Source organism: Ostrinia furnacalis, unplaced genomic scaffold (assembly GCF_004193835.3).
Source record: "Ostrinia furnacalis isolate ACB-3 unplaced genomic scaffold, ASM419383v2 OfSCF4122, whole genome shotgun sequence".
Lineage (NCBI taxonomy): Eukaryota > Metazoa > Arthropoda > Insecta > Lepidoptera > Crambidae > Ostrinia > Ostrinia furnacalis.
In genome coordinates, this window is record NW_021134361.1 from 512,855 (window position 1) to 535,428 (window position 22,574).

Below are 22,574 nucleotides of genomic sequence, written 5' to 3' on the forward strand. Positions count from 1 at the left end.
AGGCCTCCCCCAATGCTTTCCATGTTGATCGATTGGAAGCGGCCTGCGTCCAGCGCTTCCCTGCTACCTTTACGATGTCGGCGGTCCACCTTGTTGATGGAAGTCCCACGCTACGTTTTCCGGTACGCGGCCTCCATTCCAGAACCATTCTGTCCCATCGGCCATCAGTTCTGCGTACTATGTGCCCTGCCCATTGCCACTTCAGCTTGCTAATCCGTTGGGCTATGTCAGCGACTTTGGTTCGTTTACGGATCTCCTCATTTCTGATTCGATCTCGCAAAGAAACACCAAGTATAGCCCTCTCCATAGCACGCTGTGCAACTGAGCTTCTGTATACGGCCTATAGTGAGAGGCCACGTTTCCGAGCCGTAAGTTATCACTGGTAACACACATTGGTTATACACTCTAGTCTTCAGGCATTGAGGTATTTTGGACGAAAAGATGTTGCGTAGTTTCCCGAACGCTGCCCAGCCGAGTTGGATTCGACGACTGACCTCTTTCTCGAAATTGGACCTACCTGGATCGTTTGTCCCAGGTAGACAAACCTACTTGTCGACAATCTCGAGAATTGAGCTCCCAACTGAAACTGGGTAGGGCGCAACATGGACATTCGACATAAGCTTCGTTTTGTCCATGTTCGTCCTCAGGCCTACCTGTTGGGAAAATCGATTAAGGTCTTCGAGCATTGTGCCAAGATCTTCCAACGATTCTGCCATGACCACAATATCGTCGGCAAACCGATGTGTACACAGTACCACAGTGTACCGAACAGTATATGATGTACACCTCCACAATATCTAGAGATCATAGTGAGCATACATTTTAACTTTCAAGTCTCTTACTTTAAAAACCGAGGACTGCAATACAAACTTCTAACCCCCTTTTTAACTCCCATAAGGGTTGAATTTTGCAAAATTTCGTCTTAGTGACTACCTACGTTCTAAAAGGAGGTGTATTCCACTTTGATCACCTGGCTTTGATCAGCCAGGTGATCAAAGTGGACTTACAGCGACAATTTAGTGTCCTTTGAATTTATTCTGTGCCTTTGATCACCCACGGATACGATGTCCTGGGTGAGCCAAGTGGACTCTAGTTAAATTATTATTTTAGTGTCCTTTGATCATCTACAAACAAATCACACCTCCTCTGAATAGTCACATGTCCAATTGTTGTACTACATATTTTGTTTTGTAACATTTTTGATATTTTCTAAAAACCGCAATAAACAAATTGGACATGTATGTGACAATTCAGAGGTATGATTTATTTATAGGTGATCAAAGAACACTAAAAAAATAATTTAACTGGAGTCCACTTTGATCATCTTGGTGATCAAAGCCAGGTGGAATAGACCATTAACCCCTGAGAACTCTTTTGAGACTTGTAGTTTCTGAGACTTCGTGATGAGTGAGTGAGTCACTTAGTCATTCAATGACCTTTCTTTCTACTAAAATTATACGTACCTATAGTAATTATCATTAAAATCAAATAAGTAAGTACCTACCAACCTAAGTAATTAAAATAAAGACCCTACCAAAAAATTAACAAATTACATACAGAAAATAAAAACGAAGTAATTCTTATCCTATTTAACTACAATCGCCCACGCGCCCATCCCATTTGTCCGCCGCTGAACCGTACCCTAATATTCATCTCGGTAGATGGCGGCACATAGTAAGAATTTGCAAGGAAGTTTGTAAAAAGTCACTAATTAACACTTTGATTTGCTCGTTTAAACACAGTGAATGATTCAAATAGGTACATACAGTGAATGGTTCAGTTACATAAAATATCTTTATTTATTAAATTTTCAATATTATTTACGAACAGCGCTATTCATAGTACATGTAATATTTAGTTACTAATTTACTAATGATGTCGATAGATGGCGTTTGACAGCTTTGCCTTCATGAATATTTACGTACCTCAAAAATTTTTGTCAGGCGCAAGAAGATTTTAACCAATGACGATAGATGGCGCTTTTCCACGTCTTATGAAAATCCCAAATATTTTACGGGACCCTATTTTTTTCCAAAATAAAATTTAGCCTATGTTACTCGTGAGTTATGTAGCTTTCGAATGGTGAAAGAATTTTTAAAATCGGTCCAGTAGTTTTTGAGCCTATCCATTACAACTAAACAAACAAACAAACAAACAAACAAACAAACAAACAAACAAAGTTTTCCTCTTTATAATATTAGTGTAGATTAAAAAGAACAAACTGCTTAGGAAACATTAGTTAAAAACATTTTGGTGTCTTAAAAGATTTTTTTCCCGTAAGTACGCTGTTTTTTACGCTCCTGTAAACTTGTAATTTTTCACATAGAACAAATTGCAATATGAACGACGTTATGTCACCTTCACCACCACAACATTCGACGGGGACCGAACTAGCGTTCCTCGAATTCCTTTCAGGGCTAGTATCACATTTGGAAATTCAACTATTTTTTTCTTATTTTTTTTAATTTTAAATAACCATAACATTCGAACTCCCACGACATGGGGCGTCATTCGTTTATGCAATAAAAAATCAGTTATCACAAATAGCTCAGCTATCTAAGTGGCCATAAATGACACAGTGCAAATGAGGACCAGCTCTATAAAATTAAGTATTTGCATTTAAAGTCATTGTCCCGTTTTTGGTGCACACGAAATGAAAAATCTTTGCTGTGTCTATTAAGGGTTAAAGTAAGTATGGTAATAATACCTGAATGTGATAAATGAAGTCATTATAAATATTATGCATGTAATTTTTTTACGTCTTCATTACCCCTAACAAGTCCATTGCTCTCGTACATAACTTCTTATACCCTTGTCCAACGCATTGTGCAGACATGATTCTTGTACCCTCTTGACAATGAGTTGGTCATTGTGTTGTGTTGTAAGAATTTTCCATATATTTATAAACTTTTCCACCCGTCATAATGCAGCCATCGGTATTTATTCGCTTATTAAAATCGCCATTGTAATCCGATGTGATCGAGAAGTCGTGTGGCAGCACGGTGGACTGCTGTAGAACTGTCTGTCTGATTATTCACGCAAACGTAACTTGGCCCTTTCAAGGCAGTAGTTCCCACCATATTTTACTTTATTTTCTACTCCAAAACAATGAAACGTCCAAAATTTATGCTTGTTTAAGGAATTTCTAGTAAGCGATTCTAAAGTAATACTCGTAGATACAATCTTTATGTAAAGAAAAAAATTATGTCGGATACTCTTCTGATGTATACTGACTGATTCAATTTTAGTAATTTAATTCGGTTTATTTTGAATTTGTATGCAAAATAGATCCTCCCTACACTTCAGCTTGAAAGACACAGATCACAGCATCTTATGCAGTTGTAACAAGAACCATATTGGAACAAAATTGTATCCTCATGTGCCGTACAAAAGCATTTTGCGTACATTACCCAACTAGTTCCTATTGTGACACCCGATGCTGGTTCGGAACAATCGAGTTTCACGCTCTGTTCGCTTAATTGTTTAATTGTAATGAACGAATGAACGGCGGTCCTTGAGAAGTTACTACGCAAGAAGGAACTGGAAACTTCGAAAACTCCTTACTATAGCTAGATGATTCCTATTTTTTCTATTTATGAGTTTTCTTTCATATCGCTTTAAGACTCTAACTTTTTTTTACGTCGGGAAATGGCTTGTAATAAATGTATCTTTCTTTCTTTATTTCTTTGCGCATACCCACTGGTCGATGGGGACGGCCAGTGAGTTATGTGGGACTCTCCCCGCCTACCAGCCTGACTCTGACTGACTGATATAGCCCGCAGAATCGCTAAAATCAAGTGGCAGTGGGCGGGGCACATAGCTCGCAGAGCTGATGGCCGCTGGGGCAGAAAAGTTGTCAAGTGGCGACCACGAGCCGGAAGACGCAGTGTGGGCAGGCCTCCCACTAGGTGGATCGACGATCTGGTGAAGGTCACGGGCGGCGCAGCACCGGTCTATGTACAAATCCTTGGGGGAGGCCTTTGTCCAGCAGTGGACGTCATTCGAATGAAACGAACGTTTTAAGATCCCCGCACTCTACAGACTTTTAGTCGGTTGATTTTTCGGGCTGTAAATCAGTATGAACATGTTTAGTACATACTGATTTACATACAAGTCGCACAACACAATACACCGATTTGATACCGGCCGACTACAAGTCTGCAGTCTGTGGAAAGTTACAGCACTTTCACATTAGGGCGTTAGTAGCGCGACTACAGCGCGGCAGCGGCGTTTTTGTGAAGGGATGCATCCGCTGCTGTTGCGCTTCTGACGCCCTAATGCAGTGGTTCTTAACCTTTAAGTCACGAGGGACCATTTTACCAAATTTCTGTCTTGTCAGGGAACACTTTTTTTTTTCAAAATCCTATGAAAGGGGAGGTCGATTTCTCGCCCACTGACTCATCACGTCACGTCACTTGTTTATTACGATGTCTTCGCGGACCACTTGGAATGCCTCCAGGGACCGCCAGTGGTCCGCGGACCAACGGTTAAGAACCACTGCCCTAATGTGAAAGCGCTCTTAAGGAAAATGTTAGATCCCGTTACAAGCTTACTTGCCCTACTTACTTACCTCATTTAAGACGTACATTTTTACGTAAGGGTGCTGAAATCCTTACTGAAGATCTCTTTTAACTCACTCTAATTTTGAAAGTCTAAAATTTACTGTCTCAAGTTGGCATTGAATTCACGACCTTTCGCTCGCCGAGTGACTGCTTTGAGTGATTAGCTTTCGGAGACAGTATACGGGTATAACATGCCAAAATTCATCAAAATTGATTCAGCTGATTAGACACGTAGCAGACAGAACTACTGACGCATTTATATTATGAATGAAAACACGTGTAGTTGTTGAGTATATCCGAAAATACACTATTTACAAAAAAAATACAAGTACATCCAAAAATACGTAAATCCAAAAATATTCGTAAAATGCAAATACACTTAAATGCAAAAACAGCTATCAAAGTCATCCTGTATATTGGAAAGCTTATTTTAAGCGGTTTTACAGAACTCACACTTGCCTGCGAAATGTCACACTTATGGGTCAGGGTTGTTACTAACGACTAGTCACGTTTTGTCACATAACGGCAATATTCATGTACGGACGACAGCACATCAACCTAAACATAGTGGCGTCTTATCTCTTTGTAATACAGGCTATTTTGCAACAAAAATGTATAGGTTGATGTGCTGTCGACTGTACAATTCACTTCATCCTTATATCGTCCCTTGTTCAAGTGCTTGTTTCTAGTTTTACTCTTCCATTTATAAGGAGCATACAAACACGAAATAATGGCGAAATTCCATTTCACTCTAATAGCCCTTTTTTGTACCATTATAATGAGAAACTTGAATCTCGAGAGCCATCCACTGCTGGACCCAAAGGCCTCCCCCAAGGACTTCCACAACGACCGTCCGGGCTGTCTACGATTGCTTGATTGAATCTAATTTTAAGCGTCATTTTATAATGCTGAGAGAAAATGCATAGTTAATTCCTTTTTCGAAGCCTATCTGTTCCACCAACCCTACAGTTTGCGAAATCGATTGACTACAATGTGCCCTACTATCTTCAATTTCAAATAGCAACCCTGATGTATAATACACTTAAATACATAAATAGTTATCGAAGTCATCCTTGCCTATTGGAAAGCTTATTTTAAGCGGTTTTACAGAACTCACACTTGCCTGCGAAATGTCACACTTATGGGTCAGGGTTGTTACTAACGACTAGTCACGTTTTGTCACATAACGGCAATATTCATGTACGGACGACAGCACATCAACCTAAACATAGTGGCGTCTTATCTCTTTGTAATACAGGCTATTTTGCAACAAAAATGTATAGGTTGATGTGCTGTCGACTGTACAATTCACTTCATCCTTATATCGTCCCTTGTTCAAGTGCTTGTTTCTAGTTTTACTCTTCCATTTATAAGGAGCATACAAACACGAAATAATGGCGAAATTCCATTTCACTCTAATAGCCCTTTTTTGTACCATTATAATGAGAAACTTGAATCTCGAGAGCCATCCACTGCTGGACCCAAAGGCACCCCCCAAGAATTCCACAACGACCGGTCATGTGCTATCTACGATTGCTTGATTGAATCTAATTTTAAGCGTCATTTTATAATGCTAGTCTGAGGGAAAATGTTTAGTTAAATCCTTTTTCGAAGCCGATCTGTTCCACAACCCTACAGTTTGCGAATTCGATTGACTACAATGTGCCCTACTATCTTCAATTTCAAATAGCAACCCTGATGTATAATATTGTCTACAACATCAGCCGATTGTTTGTACACATTCGAAACCTGTTTTGTTCCCGCGTCAAATGTCAATGCCTCCGGCTAGGGTTGGCACTTGAATTTTGAATAAAGTAAAAGGTGACAGTAAAACTAATGAAATGCACGGTGTAGTTAAATTTTTTGACAATTACAACTTGTGTTTTAATCGAACAATTTTTTGTAGTATCAAAATTGTTCGATTTGCATACTCCGAAAAAATACTTGTTCTATAAAGTCAATAGAAAAATAAGCAACAGAAAACATAGATAGGATATATTTTGAATATTCCGTTATCATACCTACCTGTGTCTTTAATTTTTAGCCTATTTAAAATGTTTTAAAACTGTATGAAATACCTATTTCAGTTCTTTTAATGACACAAAAACAAAATTTCATTGTCATTTGAGGCACGGTATGCATTGACATAAGCTTCCTCCAACATTACTTTTGCAGGAAAACAAAAAATATACGATTGTTAACCCTAACGGCTCTACAGCAAAACACTGCCCCTGTGGCCTAGTGAACGTACACCTCCGGTGCCGCTGTAACAAATACCTACTTTGCTCTATCTATCTAATATTTTGTTGAACTAATGTTGCTTTATTATTACTAACGCAGTTAAACAAACGTTTTTGCTTGAAAACTTGGTCGCGGTACGGTACTTCGTAATAAAATGAATTCTTGGAGTAATTTCCTGATAGTGAAGGTGTTTAAGGTACTCGTAGAGACGATGGCCGTTGGGGCAGGAAAGTTCTCGAGTGGCGACCACGGGCTGGAAGACGTAGCGTGGGCAGGCCTCCTACTAGGTGGACCGACGATCTGGTAAAGGTCGCGGGAAGAGCCTGGATGCGGGCAGCGCAGGACCGTTCATTGTGGAAAACCTTGGGGGAGGCCTTTGTCCAGCAGTGGACGTCATTTGGCTGAAAAGAAGAAGTGAAGGTGTTTTAGGTAAACATCAAGCGAGTAAAACTCGTATTCACAAACATTACTATGAGGTCTCACAGTGCGCATGAACGTACAGAGAGAAGAACGACATATGAATATCACATAGCTCTATTCAACGCTGTGCGTTCGATTTGCTGCTTCACTTATGCATGCAAGCATCGTTTATGAAGTCAGGCGTTAACCTCATTTTTTATCAGGCCAGAGATAACCGCTGAGTAAGATTACTAATACTCCCGCTGAACCTTCTCCAGCTACGGTAGTTTTAGGAGTTGGTTTACCGTAATAGTACAGTACCTCTAGCATGAACAACTTTCGTCTTCGAATCGTTTGCGTATTCGATAAAATTCGATACTCAATCTTCGAATTAAACGATAACGTGACAATTTTGATTCTCAAAATAAGTTTCGTGCAACCACATCTCATACTAAGTTCACTTTACGACACGTTCACAAGGGCGCTGTTGTAGTTTTCTTACTAAATCTTTTGATAGCGATTCAAGTACGCAAACGATTTGAACTCGAAAGTTTTTCGTGCTAGTCGTACAGTAGTCAGCGGAGGTCACACTACACACTAGCGACCTTAATCGACAGTCAGATGCCGACACCGTTAAGTTATTGTCGTCTCAACATAGACTTTTCTTCTTTCTTCTTATTTTGTTTAAGGCCAGATCTGGTATACATATTACAGCTCACAGGGTGACCTCCTCAATGAACTCACTAGATTCAACAGTCATCATAAAATTATTATTATTATTCTTGTTACAGAAACAATCCACACGAAGACAATCCTCTAAGGTTGTCGACGCCCGACCCTCTGCAGCTGGGCCCTCCGCCGAGGGCGTGCTACCCGCTCGTGGTCATCCTGGCGCGCGACCAGAGGGACACGGGGGACCTCCGGCCCGACGACACGGTTAGTTTTTTATTTATGTGACAGGAGGCAAACGAGCAGACGGATCACCTGATGGTAAGTGATTACCGTCGCCCATAGACACCCGCAGACCCAGGGGCGTTACAGGTGCGTTGTTAGTACTGACAGACAATCCCCACGAAGATAACCCCTGAGGCTATGACGTCCGAGCCTCTGCAGCCAGGCCCTCCCGCTCGTGGTCATCCTGGCGCGCGACCAGAGGGACACGGGGGACCTCCGGCCCGACGACACGGTGAGTGACTGAGACAATCCCCACGGAGACAACCCTTGAGGCTATGACGTCGACCCTCTGCAGCTGGGCCCTCCGCCGAGGGCGTGCGATGCTACCAACCAGCTATTGTGGAAATCATTGGGGTAGGCCTATGTTCAGCAGTGGACGTCCTATGCCTGAAATGATGATGATGATGACTCAGTTAGCCAGAAATCGAAGATAAAGTACACTAGAAAACTCCAGCCTGACAACACAGTGCGTCGAACCTCTGCACTTAGCCTTCATTTCCTAAAGGTGTTTTATTTACAGAAGCGGTTTCTAGCCAAAGGCCAGTCGTTGTAAACAGGTCATAAATTACCCAAACATAAAAACGAAACTCTTATTTTTTTTAAAACCTGTTGCTTCATCAACCATCATTGATGGTATGTCAATAAATTGCTCTTGATCTCATCGACACACGTTTATTTTATATTAACCTATTTTGTGTTTGATCGAACGGATTCATTGAAGTTCTCCTATTTAACAAAACGCTGAGTCACCAACCACTACAGCCTTAATTAAAATTCCTCTCAAGTCGTCGACACCGGATTGTCTGCAGCTGTGCACTTCTTCAAGGCCAGCTTGTGTTAAACGATTAACACGCACGTACTGACGCCTCAGAATGCGATGCGTTGCGAAGATTGCGATGAAGCGATGGCTGGTTCACTCGTCATGTCTGTGAACAGGCGCTGCTTTCGGGGATTGGTCAATCCAAGTTATTCAAATTTATGTATGCGAGTCATTTCTACTAGTATCTTAATATGTAAGTCTAGATATTAGCACGTCACTACCTTGTTTAATGTACCACGCAATCTTGTATACCCATTATTATAAGATACACCATACAAGAATGCATGGTAAATTCAGTGAACTGCTCCTGATTCAGGAATGTACCGACTACTACTATTTCTATTTATTTATATTATCCGGCAGACAGTGGTGACTGAGTTTGTTGCGGCGCTTCTTCTCAGCACTTGCCAAATGTTGGTCTCGAAGCGCTGGTAGGGTAAAAAGATTATGAGACATGTAGAGGCTCCTTAAGAGCAAAATGACGATTTGTAAGAACTATTTATTAGTCCAAACAAATAAAGAAATTTTGACTTTGACTTTGAATAAACAATAGTGTTTTCTTATCACTCGTAATGAGGCGATGGAAGGTCTTTTAGCAGGTATTCCATCGGCCTAAAGGCAGATTTTTATTCCTGTTAATCACCTAATAAAAATTTAAACATACCTACATAGATGACATTGCCATATTATGTGCGTGGACTGAAATAATGGACATTCGCACTGCATTACGTTTTAATAGTCCAAAAAATTGGCGACATTGTCGTTCTTTTTGTTTTCTCTGATGTATGGCCCGGTTTCCACCAAAACGAATTAGCGGAGAAGTGTCAAATTTTTCTATAGAATTTGACAGCGACGGACGCCGACGCGGCGTAGAGCGGAACTGTGCGAAGCGGAGAAGTGGAAATAATGAAATCTGATTGGTTATTCAAAACACTTTTCGACTCTTCTCCGCTTTAGTCACAACCAGGCCTTAGTCTGTGATAAAACAGCTGACTAAAAAAGTACCATTTTAAAATTATCTCTGGGTGGGTGTGGTTACATCATCGCAAGTTAGCAATGCCAAGTACCTACGCAGTATATTAGATTTTATCGAAATTCTGCAAACGATTGCGGAAAAACGTTGCAAAATGCAAGGTTTCTGACGTTTGAACCGGTCGGGTCGTAGAGACACCCGTCAACGTTAGATTTATTTACGATCGCTATCGATGTAGCTAAGATCGTAAATCGAGGATCGAACATCGAAACTAATGAAGTAAACTTGCTTATTTATGTGATAGGAATAGCCTGTAAGTTACTTTAGTGTTATTATTAGATCGTCTAGTAAATTCCGGTCTTCCTAATCTATACTAATTATAAATGCGAAAGTAACTCTGTCTGTCTTGCTTTCACGCCTTAACCACTGAACCGATTTTGATTAAATTTGGCATAGTGATAGTTTGAGTCCCGGGAAAGGGCATAGGATAGTTTTAATCCCGGTTTTTGAAACGGGGACGCGCGCGATAATGTTGTTCTGTGACAGACAAAATTCCACGCTCTTTCTCCTCCAACATTTTGACTGATTTAAGAAAATATTATTTGTGAGCAAAACTCCATGGCTCATGATGAAACTTTCCTTCCCATCAAATTGAAATTAATTAAAATCTCTTATCTAATCGCTTGCTACAAGCTGAAATGTTAAAATTGTTATAAAAGTATAGGCAAGTTAAATGATTTTAGCCAGAAGTCTGCTTATCTCAAACAACTAGTGTAAATAATGTAAAAGTAACTAATTTTATTTGGAACGAACTTAAATTCAAGTTGAACACTTCAGTCGGGAGTTCTTATTTTATTAATTAAAAATTAATGAAAACATGAAAGTTTGAGGGCGCATTGTCTTTGAAATTGAAATGCAACTTGTGCAGATTTATGGTCCATGAATGTATTGTAGTAAATCAATGGTATAGTGACATTCAACACCTAACACGCCAAAAAAAATGTCAAACAATGATAAAAAAGATCATTGGAATCGTTTACGGTGCAAAATAACACTAAAACACTGTTTTGGTTACTTTTATTATAACATTTCAACTCCTGATTTATCACCATGATAGCCTTAATGTAATGTTTATAGAACAAATCAGTGATAAAACTAGGGGTATATTCGGGGCTTTGTAAGATTCGTTGTTTGTTGTGACCCTGTTTGCAATTTTGTATCGCCGAAATTTATAAAGCGTCGGCGAGCAATAAGCGTCATGTTTTTTTTTTAATTTGGTACATACGTACGTTTACAACACTAATATAGTGCTAATCGTGAACACTAATTAGTAGGTACGTTCTAAAACGATCTCAGGTCTTTTATTGTACCGGATTTTTCTACTAGGGTTTGTTTTCATTATTAGCAACATGATTGTAAATTCAGCGGCACCATGCTAACGAAAAGCATCAGACGTCAGGTCCTAGGTTTGATCACGTCATGACCCTTGTTTTTTACAGGATAAACGTAATAAAATAGCCTCATACTGAGCATAGACCAATTTGGTACAATGTACTAGTATTTTGCTCTTATGTTGATTTGTACTTATTGTTTTATTTAATAAATATTTCTTTCATTCTTTCTTTCTTAAAGAGCCATTGATGGAACCTTCATATTGCCAGAAGTTTTTATGTACTTGAATACACTATAGTGTCTTTTGTAGAGCCATTAAACCCTCAAATTGCCTGAAGTTCTTATTTACTTGAAGACGTTATAGTGTCATGTACAGCCATTCTTCTTCTTGTCGTGTCGACAACAAACCTACACAGTGTCACCCTAAAATTCCGCCACAAGAGTGGCGTTGTCAGTAGCCTTCATTAAATTTATCTGCGTGCAGTAGTTTGGGTACGCAGGGCACAACATCATGTGCTTCGTCGCGTCGACTGGGGAACTAAACCACACTTTCACTCCAAGTTTGAGCCATCCAAGAATCCCCACCTGAACAGATTGTCCTTACATCCGACCTGCGTCCGAAGTCTATTTAAAGACTTCCAGGTAAGCCAGGGGAACTCATGTCCAGGTGGGGGACTCTCAGACAGGGACAAAAGAACATTGAACTGTCATATTGCCAAAAGCCCTTATGTATTTGAAGACTCTAATGATGGTTTTCCGACAGGTGGCGTTGGTGAGCGTGGTGCACATCAGGGACGATCAGTGCCCACTGCCCAGCGGGATCATAGCGCAGTACCTCAAGCAGGCCAACGGGCACCTCTCTTGTCTGAAGGTAACCTGATGTTTTATCACTGCTGTTTTGTATGTCTTATGTTAAGTTTAAGTAACTTTCATATTGTACATTTTATACTGGTGAAGGTAATCTTTAGGAATCTCGCTAAGGTATAAAATTAAGAATGAGATCATTTGCTAGAAGATAGTTGATGTGGCCCGTATTTAACTGTCGCAGCGTCGATGGAAGATGGCGCGTTAAGTTATCAAGTGGAGCCCTCGTCTCGATCCTTCTCCATCACTTTTGGAAGATAGCTGGAAGTTACTTAATCTAAAAAGCAGGAGATTGTATTTCTGATGCTCCTTGGAAAAGTCTGCGTTCAGCAGTCAGACATCATGGACTCTGGAGCCAGACTTAATGAACCGCCATAGACGTCTACGCCCACAATGTCCTTACTAAAAATGAGAACAAATATCTCGCTTAGAAATCGGTCTCAGAAACTCAGAGCCGTCTCACTCTCTTAGCAAGTGGACTGAATAAAACAAAAATAATAATGATGTGAAATTATCCGTTCCGCAGCAACTATACGTTAGCGGAGACGCGTGCGGCGAAGCGGAGGGCTACGCGGAGGACGCGCACGGCGCGCTGTGCTGCGTGTGCGCGTCGCGGCCGCTGTCGCGCGCGCTGCTGCCGTGCCGCCACGCGTGCCTGTGCGCGCGCTGCTTCCGTGAGTACCGCTGTAGGCACGGGGCGGAGCGGAGCGGAGGGCTAGCGGAGACGCGCGCTGCTGCCGTGCCGCCACGCGTGCCTGTGCGCGCGCTGCTTCCGTGAGTACCGCTGTAGGCACGGGGCGGAGCGGAGCGGAGGGCTAGCGGAGACGCGCGCTGCTGCCGTGCCGCCACGCGTGCCTGTGCGCGCGCTGCTTCCGTGAGTACCGCTGTAGGCACGGGGCGGAGCGGAGCGGAGGGCTAGCGGAGACGCGCGCTGCTGCCGTGCCGCCACGCGTGCCTGTGCGCGCGCTGCTTCCGTGAGTACCGCTGTAGGCACGGGGCGGAGCGGAGCGGAGGGCTAGCGGAGACGCGCGCTGCTGCCGTGCCGCCACGCGTGCCTGTGCGCGCGCTGCTTCCGTGAGTACCGCTGTAGGCACGGGGCGGAGCGGAGCGGAGGGCTAGCGGAGACGCGCGCTGCTGCCGTGCCGCCACGCGTGCCTGTGCGCGCGCTGCTTCCGTGAGTACCGCTGTAGGCACGGGGCGGAGCGGAGCGGAGGGCTAGCGGAGACGCGCGCTGCTGCCGTGCCGCCACGCGTGCCTGTGCGCGCGCTGCTTCCGTGAGTACCGCTGTAGGCACGGGGCGGAGCGGAGCGGAGGGCTAGCGGAGACGCGCGCTGCTGCCGTGCCGCCACGCGTGCCTGTGCGCGCGCTGCTTCCGTGAGTACCGCTGTAGACACGGGGCGGAGCGGAGCGGAGAACTAGTAGGGATACCCATCAAATAAAATAGCGACAATACAAAAGGTGAAGGTGTCGGACTGGCCGACTCGAGATCCAAGAACGCTGGTTCGAACCCCGCCGCAGAGTCGCTGGATTATTATGATGCCAAAAACATTAACACTGAGTTTCACCATCTAACTTTAACCGTAACCATAACGATAACCGGTGGTTTTTGAATGGAGTTTGACAGATTTTTGACGTTTGTCAAAGTTAAAATGGTGCAACCCAGCCTAAGGCAGGGAAACATTTTTTAAACTTGATAACACTTCTCTGGTCGTCATCGACTTGTCTAAGGATGTTGATTATTTGCTCGCTCCGGCATTTTTGGTAATTATAACATTTGCCAAGTTGCGTTTCCGAGTTATTGATTTAAATTGTTTGCCAAATATCAGTAACAATGATACCTACAAGTTTTTCCCTGTAGCCAAGGCCAGCAGAAAAAACTTATAAAAATTGTTTTCCTTCACCTTGCGGACTTTCCTGGTTGCCAAGCTGATTTGATTCATTTAATTGATTAGATATTTATCTCATCTCTACGTTTGGCAATTTACGAAAAATTGCCATGATGAAAGATCCTTCGAATTGTTTTATGTTTTACCAAAATACAAGGTGGAAACGATAAAGTCATCTCACTCGATTATTTCTAAACGATACAAGATATCGAAAAACTGGTTACTGGTTCAAGTTCAGACCTGAAAGTGCTTCACGAGCTCTATCAAACGGTATGAATACAGAATAAACTGAATCTATCTGAAAATTCTATGTTTATAGCTTCCATACATTCAGTACAACCACAGAGATAACAGCAATAGATTTTTTTTTTTCATATTATATTGAAGCGATATCTCGGGAAGATTTTATGCTAAAGAAAGCATTCTTTCACAAAATAAATATTCCTACATAGAGGTCACTTTTTAAGAGTAGTAAGAGACCAAAATAAACATTAGTCATCATATCCTAACAAGGGCAGCAATGGACACGCGCCGGCGCATGTCTTGTTATTGATTCACTCCGCGCCCGGACGGTTGCACTTGGGAGACGGTGATTAGCGAGGGTGCCTGTACACTGGAAGCTATACAGTGTGTTTGGGATAGGGCTAACGATAATTGAAGGCGATGTTGTGATGACAATTTTATCGACAAAAATGCCCAATGGCTTAATTTTTTAAATTTATTTGTTATGTGACTCTACTAACAATTTTTTCTTATATGCCCGCCTTAAATTGTCGCTAGCCCTATCCCAAACACACTGTATACTGTCTAAAAAATATTTCTAATCTATTGACCTGTTTCACCACTTGCAACGACCTTGATTTATAGGTCATCATGTTGTCAGATCAACTACAACTTTTAGTTTCATAAAGATATCTTCCAGACGAGTCGCCAATAACCAGATAACTTTATTTCATAGATAGCGTTAAATGTAAGAACTATCTAACTTTTATCGGTTCCTGATATAATTTTATCAGGAACCGATAAAACTGGCACTATGTGTACAAAAATGTTCTACGAAAGATATCTGAAAGATGTTTTTTGTCTTGATAAAAGATATCACTAAAGTCTATTGTTGCTTAAATCGCGTAGATAGCATCGCTCAAGCTACGTTTCAAGCCTTTTCCGCTCATTATCATGCGCTGCGCGCGCGTACAATCGCCGATGCTCGTGATCTTCGGCTGATGTCTTCAACTTTGACTTCTTACGCCCGTATTCACAATCATTACTATGAGGTCTCACAGTGCGCGTGGACGCACTGGGTGACACACGAACCAATCACAGAGCTCTATTCAACGCTGTGCGTTCGATTTGTTGCTTCACTTAAGCAAACATCGATTGTGAGTACGGGCGTTATAGCGTCGCTCGAGCTACTTTACAAGCCTTCGCCGCTCATTAACATGCTCTGCGCGCGCGCACAATCTCCGATGCTCGTGATCTTCGCCTGATGGTTTCATCAACTTTAACTCAAACGTCTTAAAGTCATATTATGTACTAGTCTATTATCGCGCAGTATAGCATCTCTCGAGCAACGTCACAAGCCTTCGCCGCTCATTATCATACGCTGCGCGCGCGCACAATCGCCGATACTCGTGATCTTCGGCTGATGGCTTCAATTTTAACTCAAACGTCTTAAAGTCATATTATGTACTAGTCTATTATCGCTCAATATAGCATCTCTCGAGCAACGTCACAAGCATTTGCCGCTTATTATCACGCGCTGCGCGCGCGCACAATCGCCGATGCTCGTGATCTTCGCCTGATGGTTTCATCAACTTTAACTCAAACGTCTTAAAGTCATATTATGTACTAGTCTATTATCGCTCAATATAGCATCTCTCGAGCAACGTCACAAGCATTTGCCGCTCATTATCATGCGCTGCGCGCGCGCACAATCGCCGATGCTCGTGATCTTCGGCTGATGGCTTCAACTTTGACTCAAACGTCTTACGCTCGTATTCACAATCGTTACTATGAGGTCTCACAGTGCCCGTGGACTCACTGGGTGACACACGAACCAATCACAGAGCTCTATTCAACGCTGTGCGTTCGATTTGTTGCTTCACTTAAGCAAGCATCGATTGTCAGTCAGTACGGGTGTTATAGCATCGCTCAAGCTACGTCTCAAGCCTTTGCCGCTCATTATCATGCTCTGCGCGCGCGCACAATCGCCGATGCTCGTGATCTTCGGCTGATGGCTTCATCAACTTTAACTCAAACGTCTTAAAGTCATATTATGTACTAGTCTATTATCGCTCAATATAGCATCTCTCGAGCAACGTCACAAGCCTTCGCCGCTCATTATCATGCTCTGCGCGCGCGCACAATCGCCGATGCTCGTGATATTCGGCTGATGGCTTCAACTGTAAGCCTTGCGGTGACCTCTGGCAAGACGTGCTCACGGGATCAGATCAGATACTTGGCACTGATGGAATTATCAGCATTCGCGTTTGATACCTAACCTGCAATGTTTGGCTTGAAATTAATCTGCAGTTTTTTCTAATATTGTGAATGTTTTTTCCACTATTTGCCTCTGGTAGAAAGGGTCCTGCTTTTGCAGTGGAGACTAAATGTAACTGAGTTTTCTTCCGCCATATCTCCACAGCACCAGTCTATATGCTGTTCTGTAGGGCAAGTTATTTAAGATGTGAATAATTGCCCTAAAAGGGGCCTACATACTAATAAAGAATTTGATTTGAAATGACCTGATGATGATGATGAACGAATCTAACTAGAGCAGTGGTTCTTAACCGGTGGTCCCTGGAGGCATTCCAAGTGGTCCGCGAAGACATCGTAATAAACAAGTTACGTGACGTGATGAGTAGAGTCAACACAAACGCAAACGGCGCACAGTAGGCGAGTAATCGACCTCCCCTTTCATAGGTTTTAAAAAAAAAAGTGGTCCCTGACAAGACAGAAATTTGGTAAAATGGTCCCTCTTCACTTAAAGGTTAAGAACCACTGAACTAGAAAGTGAATCCTAAATATTAAAGTACATTCTTTAAATTCTAATTTCGCATAGTGCCCGACAAAGCGGCGGCAGTGATAATGAACTACATAATTAGATAGTCCATTAGGTGTACCAGCGGTTATATTTGAAGCGCATCGTCCACCGCTAATGTCAGTAAATCACGGGCGGCTTGGCGCCGGATTGCAATTTATTGTTATAAAGCTGGGGGTACACTGATGTAATTATGAATTGTACTGGCTAACTGGAATAAGGTACCCAGGTAAGGGAACTTTTTATGTAGTTAGGAAAATTCATGACATTGCACACCCACCGGTTGCGGGGTCAGTGGCTTATGTGCGGTTATCCCTGACAGAAGGGATATGTTAAAGAAACTACAAAAAAGGGGGGGAACAACTTCAGTTTGTCTGACTTAACGTCTCAGACTTTCTTCTAACTAAAGTATCCTATAAAAAAAAATCAAATGTGAAAATGGGACCCAAGTTCAATATTGCAAATATGCGTGATGAATCATGATGAATTGTAAATGGGTGCCAACGTGCCAAGTTTTGTTAGTAAGCAGATAAGTTTAAAACTTAGATACTCTGATATCATTATGGGCTGGATTGACTAGTTTGACAACCTTGATGGACCGGAGATGGCTCAGGTCGTGCGTCCGATTAAGTTTACTATCGAAGTGTGTTCGCAGGATCGTGACTGCCATTATAATTTATAGGAAAACACGAGTCAATACGTGATAGCACTACACGAATAAACTTTATGCAAAGAAGCATGGAGTTAATGGTATTGCTTGCCTTTTTTTTGTCGGGAAAAAAAATGCATAGCATTTGAAGAATAAAAAGGCATACCCACTAAAAAGATCCCGATGCTCCGTCATTCGTCTTAAGTGGTATTCTGGATAAAGACTTCATTACCACAGTCCAGTAGGAAAAGAATCACCTAACCCAACACCGCAGTGTAGCTCTGCCCTAACTTTAGTCTGCATTGACCAACAACCGGTCGGTATTTAGGCGTTTAATTGATGTGGTTAATGGGTCAGGTATGCCAAGTCAAGTTCTGCAGTGGCATACATTAGCACCTGTATTTGATGCAATGTTGTTGCGAGGAAAACTCGTTTGGTTTTAAACTGTGTCGATGAAATGGGTAGGCGCCTAAATTTGCTGCCTTCGAAACCCAGGCCTATTTTCAAATTCAAATTCTTTATGAGTATGTAAACCCCTTTTCAGGGCACTTATAAACTAAGTAAGTATATGTCCCATCAACATCTCGGCTGATGCTGAGAAGTAGTGGCGGAAGAAATCCAGTCACCTTTGTAATACAGAGTGGTGAACTTCCTACGAAAAATGCCATCTTCTTTTCAGAATAGCATTTTTAGTAAGAGCTACTAGACTGACCTTGAAGTATTGGTCAACGACTCACTCAATCCTTCATCTTGTAACCTTGAATTGAATTTTATATCATTAGGTTACGGTCAAGGTCTATCTGTATGGATAACAAACCGGTGTATTTGAATTCGTGTAATGAGAAAAGTGGTCTCTATATCGACCCCTGAGAATCTATTGTGATCTTCGAGGGCTCTATGTAAAGTGAAAAATAATTTGAAATGGAATAGGGGCCTACGATTATTTTTCTTTTCTACTAATGAAATAATGGACCATACAGCACTGATAGGCACTCACGAAGCAGACAATCCTGTATCTGTCCCTCTCACGCAAAACAAGATGCCAGTTTGAGCGATAGAGACAGACAGACGTAAACGTCTTTACATATTTTCCGTTTTATCTATGCTGCATCCAAATGATTTAATGGTTCATAAGTAAGCCCATAACCGAAGTGCGAATTTATCGCATGTATTTTTTTGTGCTAATGTCTATTTTTAGTAAAAACTGATTTGTGTTCGGTCGTTGTGGAAATCCTTAGGGGAGGCCTTTGTCTAGCTGTGGACGTCATTTTGCTGAAACGAACGAACGATTGGTTTTCCGTTGATATAAATAAATAACACCAATAACTTACTCTGACTTAACGTATTTGTTTCTCCAATTCCAGCTAAACTGGACAAGTGTCCGATCTGCCGCAGCGCGATCACCAGCTACTTCTGCATCAGGAACGACGACGAGCCGCTGTCGGAGCTCAAGCAGCAGCCGCTCTTCAACCGGCGGCTGTTCAACCTGTTCCACTACCACTAGCCTTGAGGCAGGTATGTAGATGGTAGAAGATCACTTTCTCTGCCTTCCAGCCAAACTGGACAAGTGTCCTATGCAGATCACCAGCTACTTCTGCATCAGGAATGATGACTAGCATACAGCAGCTGCTCTTCAACCGGCGGCTGTTCAACCTGTTCCACTACCACTAGCCTTGAGGCAGGTACGTAGATGTGTAGAAGATCTTTCTCACCGCCTTCCAGCAAAACTGGGCAAGTACCCAGTCCCGGATCTAAGGAGGGGCAACTGGGGCACATGTCTCGGGCGGCAGTTTCTTGAACCCCCCCTGCCGAAAAATAAGGGAGGGGGCGCCACGCCACTTTCAACTTCAACCGCGCTTTAATAGGCGGCTGTTCAATCTGTTCCACTACCACTAGCCTTGTGGCAGGTACGTAGATGTGAAGATCTCTCTTTCCCTTCTAGCTAAACTGGACAAGTGTCCTATCTGCTACTTCTGCATCAGGAACGACGACGAGCCGCTCTCGGAGCTCAAGCAGCAGCCGCTCTTCAACCGGCGGCTGTTCAACCTGTTCCACTACCACTAGCTAGTGTTCAACCTTCCAGCTGGGCAAGTGCCCAGTCCCGGATCTAAGGAGGGGCAACTGGGGCACATGTCTCTGGCGGCAGTTTCGTGGACTCCCCTCCCGAAAAACACTCCACTATCAGCTTCAACCGCTCTTCAATAGGTGGCTGTTCAATCTGTTCCACTACCACTAGCCTTGAGGCAGGTATGTAGATGTATAAGATCTCTCTCTCCGCCTTCCAGCCAAACTGGACAATTGCCCGATCTGTCGCAACGCGATCACCAGCTATAGATCGTTTCATCCACGAAGACGCGCCCCACCATTCTTCCGCTAATGTTTGAGTGTTATCGGTAGACGCCAAATTATTCATGAGTGCACACGCACACTTCAATAATGACGCTCGGATTGCTCGGATCAAACTCCCCGCACACCGCGCTTCTCTCGACTTAAAATGGCGGGGCGCGTCTTCGTGGATGAAACGATCTATACTTCTGCATCAGGAACGACGACGAGCCGCTCTCGAAGCTCAAGCAGCAGCCGCTCTTCAACCGGCAGAAATTGTCTCTTCTTACAAAAATATTTTAACTTATTTACGCCCGTATTCACAAACATTACTATGAGGTCTCACCGTGCGCATGGACACACGAACCAATCACAGAGCTCTATTCAACGCTGTGCATTTGATTTGCTGCTTCACTTAAGCAAGCATCGTTTGTGAATACGGGCGTAAAATAATACAGTACGTGTCAATGAACGAGTAGGTAATAAAGAGTTACAGTCCTCTCAACTTAAGCTGACAATTGCATTTGTATGAGTGCACACCGATAGTTTAGAGTGGCAATCGGCTTGAAGCGCGGCGCGTCCCGCGCATGGTTTATTATAGCAAGCGGCCTGAAGCGCGGCGCGTCCGCCACGCACCGCTTCCTTGTCGCTCACATACTTCACTTCACCCCCGGTACTGGTAGCAGATACGTGTAATTTTATGTAATTGTGTTCCAAATATTAGTGAAATGGCTCCTACTGTAAGTGAATTTCCTGTACGAAATCCATTAAGCAGCCAAGTGAAAGAAATTTTATGCAAATTGAATACGTATTTTAAAGGTGTGAACGAAAAGTTTTTAGTCTGTTTTTATTTTGTAATTTTATAAAGTTTGTCTTTTTGTTGTATTTTGTAAGGCTGGCTGAACGCCCTCTCTATAAACGGTGCTCGCAGAATATCATCGTCGAGGTACTTCGTGCCTTGGCATATGCTGAGCGAGGACCTGTTTTTATTTATTTATTTATTTAAAAGGATGTGTCAAGTGTCGTTACATTGGCCCAATTGGTAGCAAGTGTTTTATAGACTTCCTTTTAATAAAACATTAATTTTATTTGTATGTGTTTTACTAACGGTACTTTTGGCGATCACTCACACAAATGCAATTCTCAGCTTAAGTTGATAGGACTGTACTCGTGTGTAAGGACTTATGACAGCTCGACAGAGCAATGGCTCATTGATTGTGATACACGAGTAACTCGATTTATTACTCGTTCATTGACTCGGACATACTAGCACTAACATTACCCTAGGTATTATCCTCCTCCTGTTCAAATCATATTATTTTTAAATACATAAGCATTAAGTAGACTATTGCTTGAATCAGTTAGTGCCTGAACTATGCGGTATGGGACGGTGTTTTTGTAACGTCATACGTCAGCGAGTCTTCAGAGCTCCTTCAGTGGGTAGACAAAACACACTTTTTGATCGAATCGAAAATCGAATCCGTCAAAACTCCATACAAAAAAGAGGCTTTTCGACCACTTTTCGACTGGTTTGCGATTATAATTTGCACTTTGTCTAGACCCACAGTTCTGTCACGCCATAATATGTCAATGTCACCCCTCCCGTGCCGCATGTCAGTGTCTGACTGAGTTATGAAGACTTATAGTCAAGTCGTTAATTTATTGAAATCCAGCCATTGTTTTTTCAATTTTCATAAAACAACAATACAATATCACTGTCAAAATACTCGTATTTATGATTATTGACGACTGTTTATTTTCTTTTATTTCCAGTGAGATGCCATAGACATCACAAACGAGACAGAATATTGTACTTCAGTAACTGTAGACTGCGTATTTACCGGTCACACCTAGAATGTACCGGTTGAAGTGCTGAACTCAAATGATTTTAGTGAAACTTGTTTTTTTAGTTTTAGCCTTTACGTTCTACTCGGACTTTCTTGTGATTTAGTTTAGTTCTTTGAAAAGACGTTCAATTGGATATATGATATTCAATGACTGTAGGTATTATGTGGTAACAATAATGTGACTGTTGGATCGGCTTTATTCGAGCAGCTAGAACCATGGTGTACAATGTTGAAGAAAAATTTCCTATACCTTGTAAAAATAAAATAATTTATTCCTTACTAATAACACTACTATACATTTCGCACGTAATCCTAAATTATCACTTACCATACTAATTTGTAGCTAGCTAGAAGAACCCTTAACCAGGCTCAGGAAAAAAATATTTTCCTTGGTTTTCAACCGTATCTTCACAGCATAAAGTTCAAATCGATTTGGGCTTGGTTAAGGGACATAGCACATCTTCCTCGCGAATCCATGACTACCAAAACATACTTACTGTTATTAATATAAGTTTTTGTTGAAGATTAATTTGTATGAGTCTGACGGCGCCATCTGGTGGCCAGAATACGAACGACTAATGAAACTTTTCCCTGTGTATTGAATTTCAGAGACTGATACTCA

At 42.2% G+C, this 22,574-nt stretch overlaps 1 protein-coding gene across 1 annotated transcript in view; it reads left to right on the forward strand.

The window, feature by feature from the left end:
- The window catches only part of LOC114358849 (cell growth regulator with RING finger domain protein 1), a 39,764-nt gene extending 17,200 nt beyond the window's left edge, over positions 1 to 22,564 (forward strand). Inside the window, exons 4-8 of the mRNA XM_028312925.1 lie at positions 7,994 to 8,138; positions 12,105 to 12,212; positions 12,732 to 12,879; positions 19,145 to 19,295; positions 21,879 to 22,564. Of these exons, the coding sequence (XP_028168726.1) occupies positions 7,994 to 8,138; positions 12,105 to 12,212; positions 12,732 to 12,879; positions 19,145 to 19,284 (541 nt within the window). The 3' untranslated portion in view covers positions 19,285 to 19,295; positions 21,879 to 22,564. The remainder of the gene's footprint in view (positions 1 to 7,993; positions 8,139 to 12,104; positions 12,213 to 12,731; positions 12,880 to 19,144; positions 19,296 to 21,878) is intronic.
- Positions 22,565 to 22,574: the final 10 nt, after the last annotated feature.